Genomic DNA, 6723 nt, shown 5'->3' on the forward strand with positions numbered 1-6723 from the left:
TGATCACTGTTCTTCAAAGTTGATGCAAAGACTTGTATTAAATAAAACTAAGATCTTTTTGGACATAAAAATTACTAGGATTAACGCTGGTAATAATAAAAGCTTATCTATCAAAATATTATTGACTTATATTATTCAATAGGCTAATAATAAACCAGGCTTATTTCTCATAAACTATTACTACCAACTCTCCTGCCTAATTTTGGTGGATTTAAAGTAATCACACCATAAAAGCTTAAAATTTTGAAGTTAGGGTCGTAGGTGATTCATAAACTCTCCACCAATGCCACCACCATAGTGTCCATCATCTCCACCCATTCCACCACCAAATCCTCCACTTCCACCGCCAATGCCGCCACCACCAAAACCACCTCCTATCCCACCACCAAGTCCTCCACTTCCCCCACCATATCCACCACCTATTCCGCCTCCATTGCCGCCGCCAATGCCCCCACCATATCCACTGCCTATTCCGCCTCCATTTCCAACACCACCCCCACCATATCCACCACCTATTCCGCCTCCTAATCCTCCATTGCCGCCTATGCCACCACTGCCACCATAGGCATGCAATTGGTGGAAAGATGTCATGCGATCTTCACCAACTCCACCAAGGTTCCTAGCACTAGTATTGGCCATGCAAATAATTGAAGCAAGAAAAGCATGCAAAAACAACTTATAAAGCATATTCATTAGTATTTAGGAGAATATTATATCATATAATTATACTGAAAGATATAAAATATATAGAGGATTCATAACCTATATATACGAGTGAATTGGAGAGAGTTTAGTGTTATACTTGCCGTTGGCCCACGTAATACGTGTTCTTACAGCTATTGTTACCCTTGTGAAGAATCCTAATCCAAGATCCACACTAGCTATGTAGATGAATCACGAAAATTTTATGGTAGTGTAAAATTGTAAATGGACTTTTTATCTGTGCATTTTGCTATAACTTTTTTATTATTTATCAGATAGGTCCAACCTTTTGAAACTCGTAGGTTAAGTCAGGATTTCTGTACTGAACTATTTTTTAAAGAAACTCGTGTCTTCCTTTTCTTTAATTGTTTTAATAAGAATTATGTCTTGCACACATGATTTCACTTATTTAACATTTTTATTTAATGAAATCCTGCTTGGGGTAACGATTTCTTTGTAACACGTAGAAAGCTAAATTATTTCCTCACAATAACATTGTCTATGGAAATAGGAACACCACTATTATAAATATAGAATATTGTTTTGATACTACCAAAAATGTATCATCATGTTATGGTAAAGAATTAATCTCTCTTTTTGTTTGTGGTTATTACTCCCAACAAATGTCGCTCACAAGAATTAAACTCTTAACATTTTGATTATCTTGGGGATCTAGTTATTTCTTATACGACTAGACCAACACCTTGTTGTTTATAAATATGAAATATGTGAACAGGAGAACATAATTAACATATCATATAAATTCCCTAAAACTGCAGTCCTATTTGATTCTATGAAGAATAATAACTAATTCGTGGGTAAGCTATGTTAAGGTATGCGGGATACTTAGTTTTATTAAATAAAATATTATAAAAAGCAATATAATTTTTAATGGCATCACATATTATGCAGTACCACACATATGCAAGGATATAAACTGAATATATTCATAGGGTATTTATGTCGACTTCTCAAAAAAATAAAAATAAAATAAACTCAGTAAGCTAAGTAACACATTACGATATAAAATTATTAGTTAACATAATATGAGTAAGTAAACATACCCCTATGGAAAAATTATCTTAATATTAGTTAACATAATGCACGAGTTTTTAATAAAAATTAAAGGAAAAAAATATGTACCCAAGCACGATTTCAGAAAATAAAAACTAAAAAATTATAAACCTTAGAATCGTGTATCCAAGGCATAATTTTGGTATAAAAAAGGAAGTGAAATTTTATGTACAAGAAGCGTAATATTATTGCAATTGGCATTGTGAATTTGTGATGGTGCAATTTAAAACACTAGTGCATAGACTTGCAGTAGGCAGGGCTTCACTCCCCAACAGCATCTAAGATATTTTTATTTAGTTTATGTATTGTGTAAGTGGTAGAGTATTTAGTTTAGTAAGTTACCTTCATTTTAGGGAAGTTATCATATTTAACTTTGAAATTAATTGTAACTCTTTTTCTTGGCCTATTTTAAGGTTGTTATTTAATGCATAAGATATATCAGTTTGCAATTTTCTTTTGCTAATATTGGTACCAAGAGTTAGTGATAACAAAGAAAAAGCAACTTTCCTTTTTTTATATTCTGCAGCAGCAACACAGCCATTCCACGATTTTAGTAATTGTGTGAATTCTAATTCTACTGCAACGTGAATTCTGGAGTAATTGAGTGAAAATAGGAGCCAGAAAAAGAAACAGCCATTCCACTTATTTTCACTGCAGAAACAGAACTCCAGAAAATAATTTCACGATGCAGAAAATAATTTCCAGAATTACAGCAAGTTGAAAAAATGGCTAGTGACAATTTTATGCAATCAGCCATTTCACATTTTGATGGTCACTATGAACACTTTAGCATGTTGATGAAAAATCTCTTAATGTCCAATGAGTATTGACAAGTGAATGAAGATGGTGTTGCAACACCAGAAGAAGGTATGGAACTTATTGTTGCACAAATCAGAGAGCATGATGCAATGAAGTTGAAAGACTTGAGAGCCAAAAATTTCTTATTTCAAGCCATTGATCCCTCTATCCTAGAAACCATTCTTTTCAAAGAAACTTCCAAGGATATTTGGGATTCAATGAAGAAAAAATACCAAGGCTCCTCTAGAGTCAAACGTGCTCAATTTCAAGCCTTGAAAAGGGACTTCGAAACTTTGTGATAGGAATAGAAAGGTTAAGCCTATGATTAAAAATGTATATAAAAGAGGGAAGAGGAATGTTTGGCTAAATAAATAGCAAAATTCCTTCTTTACCCTTGGGTAGTTAATTCTGTTAGGAATTAAGGGCTATTAATAGAAGGTTGGTTGGGTAGTTAAGCAGTTAGAGAGATTGATCATTCTGATTTAGGAAAATCAGAGAGGGGGTTAGGATTCTGGAATCCTAGCATTGTTCTTAATCATCTTCTTCATTGTAATACTCTTCTTCTATCAATAATATTCATAGAACCCTTGCAGAATCATATTGATTCTGTGTTAGGGGCATTCTTTTTCCTATTCTCTTCTTAATTTCTAATTCTTAGATACCAGTGCTTAACACTGGTATCAGAGCACCTTTCTTGGTGCCTGAGGTGTGGAACCCTAACGCCACCGCTGCTAAATCCAAATTTATGGTGTCAACGAGAAGTATGGCCAAGGAGGGAGAAGAAGGAACCCACGAACTTGTTGATGCGAGAAAAGAAAGGGAAGAAATTCGACTAAGGTTGGAACTGAATGAAGCCAGAATGAACAAGACAAAGGAGTTGCTTGCCGCCATCGCTGAGAAATTAGGGATTTCAAGAAAGGGGGCTTCGAATGAGGAAACTAGTGAGAATGGTGAAGAAGTTGACAGTAGAAGGGACTTCCACGGGGTGGATCGTTGGCGCAAACTGGAAATACCAGTTTTTATGGGTGATGATGCATTTGGATGGGTGCAGAAATTGGAAAGGTATTTTGACCTCAGAACCCTAACAGAAACAGAGAAGATGCAAGCAACCTTGGTAGCTTTGGAAGGGAAAGCTCTAAGCTGGTTCCAATGGTGGGAAGGATGTAACCCATCACCTACTTGGGAGGGGTTCAAACTCGCAGTAGTACGAAGATTCCAACCTTCGATGGTTCAGAATCCTTTTGAGTTGCTATTGTCTCTAAAACAGGAAGGGAGTGTAGAATCTTATGTTGAAGAGTTTGAGAGGTATGCTGGAGCTTTGAGGGGGGTTAACCAAGAATTTGTACGAGGAGTGTTCCTTAATGGGCTCAAGGAAGAGGTAAGGGTAGAAGTTAGGCTTTATGAGTTGAAATCTCTGCCTGAGATAATTCAGAAAGCAATCCTTATTAAACAGAAGAATCATGTGGTGAGTAAAAGGCCCAATTCCAATTTTTCTAGGGCCCCAGGATCTTTTCGAGGGAGTTCTTACAATAAAGTGGTCACTTTGGATCCTTCATCTGCTAGCAGTAATAGGAGGGAAGGCTCTTCAGTGGGAAGTGGGGGAGGATTCTCAAATTTAACCAAGAAGCAGAGAGTAATAAGGGGAATGGGGAATTCAAGAGGCTCACCAATGCTGAGATGAGGGAAAAAGGGGAGAAGGGATTATGCTTTAGGTGTGATGAGCCTTTCAATAGGGATCATGTGTGTAAGCATAAGCAATTAAGGACTCTCATTCTAGCTGATGGAGAAGAGGTGGAGGAAGGGACAGAAGAAGAAATAGAGAGTCTAAATTCTCTACAATTATCTCTATATTCCATGAAGGGGCTCACTTCTACCAAGTCCTGGAAAATAGAAGGAAGGATAGGAACCCATCCCATAATCATTTTGCTGGATTGTGGAGCCTCACACAATTTCATTTCCAAAAATTTGGTAGAGCAACTGCAGTTGAAGGTGGTTGCCACAAAAGCTTATGTGGTGGAAGTTGGTGATGGTCATCACATCAAGGGTATGGGTAAGTGTGCTGAACTGAAAATTGATGTGCAACAACTAGAGGTGGTTCAAGATTTTTATTTGTTTGGGTTGAAGGGTGTGGATATTGTGCTGGGTTTAGAGTGGTTGGGAAGTCTGGGGGAGGTTATGGCTGATTTTGGGAAGATGAAGCTTAGGGTGAAGGTAGGGGATTCTATCATTACCTTAAAGGGAGACCCTGCTCTGGCTAAAGCAGAGTTATCCTTGAAGGCATTTATGCAAGTCTTGATCAAAAAAGGAGAAGGGTTGTTGGTCCACTGTGATGCTACTCCCCAGAGGACAGATTCAGAGATTCCTGGCCAAATCAGAGAGGTGTTGTTGAGGTTTCCAGAGGTTTTCCAGGATCCTAAAGGCTTGCCTCCATGTAGGAGACAAGACCATGCTATTCATCTCAAGGAGGGGCAGAGATACCTCACCTTAGGCCCTACAAGTGTCCTTATTACCAGAAAACTGAGGTGGAGAAATTGGTGTCTGAAATGCTAGAGGCAGGGGTGATTAGGCCCAGTATTACCCCTTACTCTAGTCCCATTATTCTGGTCAAGAAAAAGGATGGAGGATGGAGGTTTTATGTGGACTATAGGGCACTCAATAAAATCACTATCCCCAACAAATTTCCTATCCTTGTAGTGGAAGAATTATTGGATGAGTTGGGTGGGGCCATGGTATTCTCCAAGCTGGATCTGAAATCAGGGTACCACCAAATAAGGATGAGGGAGGAATATATAGCTAAGACAACATTCAGAACCCATGAGGGTCACTATGAATTCCTGGTGATGCCCTTTGGATTAACCAATGCTCCCTCTACCTTCCAAGCCCTAATGAATGAGATTCTGAACCTTATTTGAGGAAGTTCACCTTAGTTTTTTTTGATGATATATTAGTGTATAGCCAGGATTTGGCTACTCATTTTCAGCATCTACAGGCAGTGCTAGAATTATTGGTAGAGCATTCCCTAAAGGCCAATTGGAAGAAACGTAGTTTTGGGCAGTTTAGTATTGAGTATCTAGGGCATGTCATAACAGGGCAGGGGGTATCTGCAGATGAATCTAAGGTTGAGGCTATTAAATCTTGGCCAAGACCTACTAATGTGAAGGGTTTGAGGGGATTTTTGGGTCTCACAGGGTATTATAGAAGATTTGTGAGAGATTATGGTAAATTAGCCAAGCCCCTCACCAACTTGCTTAGGAAGGATTCCTTCCTCTCGTCAGAAGAAGCCTCTAATGCCTTTGAAGGCTTGAAATCTGCTATGATGAGTCTTCCTAGTCTTGTTGTTCCTGATTTCTCTAAAGGGTTTGTAGTTGAAACAGATGCTTCAAACCAAGGATTGGGTGCTGTATTGATGCAAGAGGGGAGGCCACTGGCCTTTTGGAGTCAAGGACTTTCCTTGAGGGCACAACAGAAGTCTGTCTATGAAAGAGAACTCATGGCTTTGGTACAAGCCATTCAGAAGTGGAGACATTATTTGATGGGCAGGCACTTCATCATCAAGACAGATCAAAAAAGCCTTAAGTTTCTCACTGATCAGAGGTTATTCTCTGAGGATCAATTCAAATGGGCAGTAAAATTGATTGGGCTAGATTTTGAAATACAATATAAACCAGGAAGGGACAACTCAGTAGCAGATGCTTTATCTAGGCAGAAAATGTACTCTGCTTTGTCTATGGTTAACAATGATGATTTGGATTCTTGGACTGAGGGATTACAGAATGATGACAAGTGGAGGAAAGTGATGCAAGATCTGGTGATATCTCCCACCTCTCACCCTGGATTTGAATTGAAGAAGGGTACCTTGTATTACAAGGACAGGTTGGTAGTAGCTAAGGCCTCAAACAGAGTCCCCTATATTATAGCAGAATGCCATGAGACCCCTATGGGGGGACATTCAGGTTATTTCAAGACTTTTAAAAGGATTGCCAGCTTTTTGTTCTGGGAGGGAATGAAGACAGATATTAAAACCTATGTGCAAGAATGTGAGGTTTGCCAGAGGAGTAAGTACTATAACTTAGCTCCTGCTGGTTTGCTCCAACCTCTGCCAATTCCCCAACAAGTCTGGATGGATATATCCATGGACTTCATTGGAGG

The 6723-nt window shown here is 38.6% G+C and overlaps 1 protein-coding gene across 1 annotated transcript; it reads right to left on the reverse strand.

The window, feature by feature from the left end:
- Positions 1–249: 249 nt before the first annotated feature.
- Positions 250–693, reverse strand: LOC109337781 (glycine-rich protein 5-like). Its single transcript, XM_019574830.1, has one exon. It carries the CDS (start codon positions 691–693, stop codon positions 250–252), a length of 444 nt encoding a protein of 147 aa, XP_019430375.1.
- Positions 694–6723: the final 6030 nt, after the last annotated feature.

The sequence above is a fragment of the Lupinus angustifolius genome, unplaced genomic scaffold, assembly GCF_001865875.1.
Source record: "Lupinus angustifolius cultivar Tanjil unplaced genomic scaffold, LupAngTanjil_v1.0 Scaffold_10_161, whole genome shotgun sequence".
In the NCBI taxonomy this organism is placed as follows: Eukaryota; Viridiplantae; Streptophyta; class Magnoliopsida; order Fabales; family Fabaceae; genus Lupinus; species Lupinus angustifolius.

What these genes read in the sequence shown, in the direction of transcription:
- LOC109337781 (XM_019574830.1), bottom strand. Translation starts at nt 693, where the DNA reads ATGAATATGCTTTATAAGTTGTTTTTGCATGCTTTTCTTGCTTCAATT.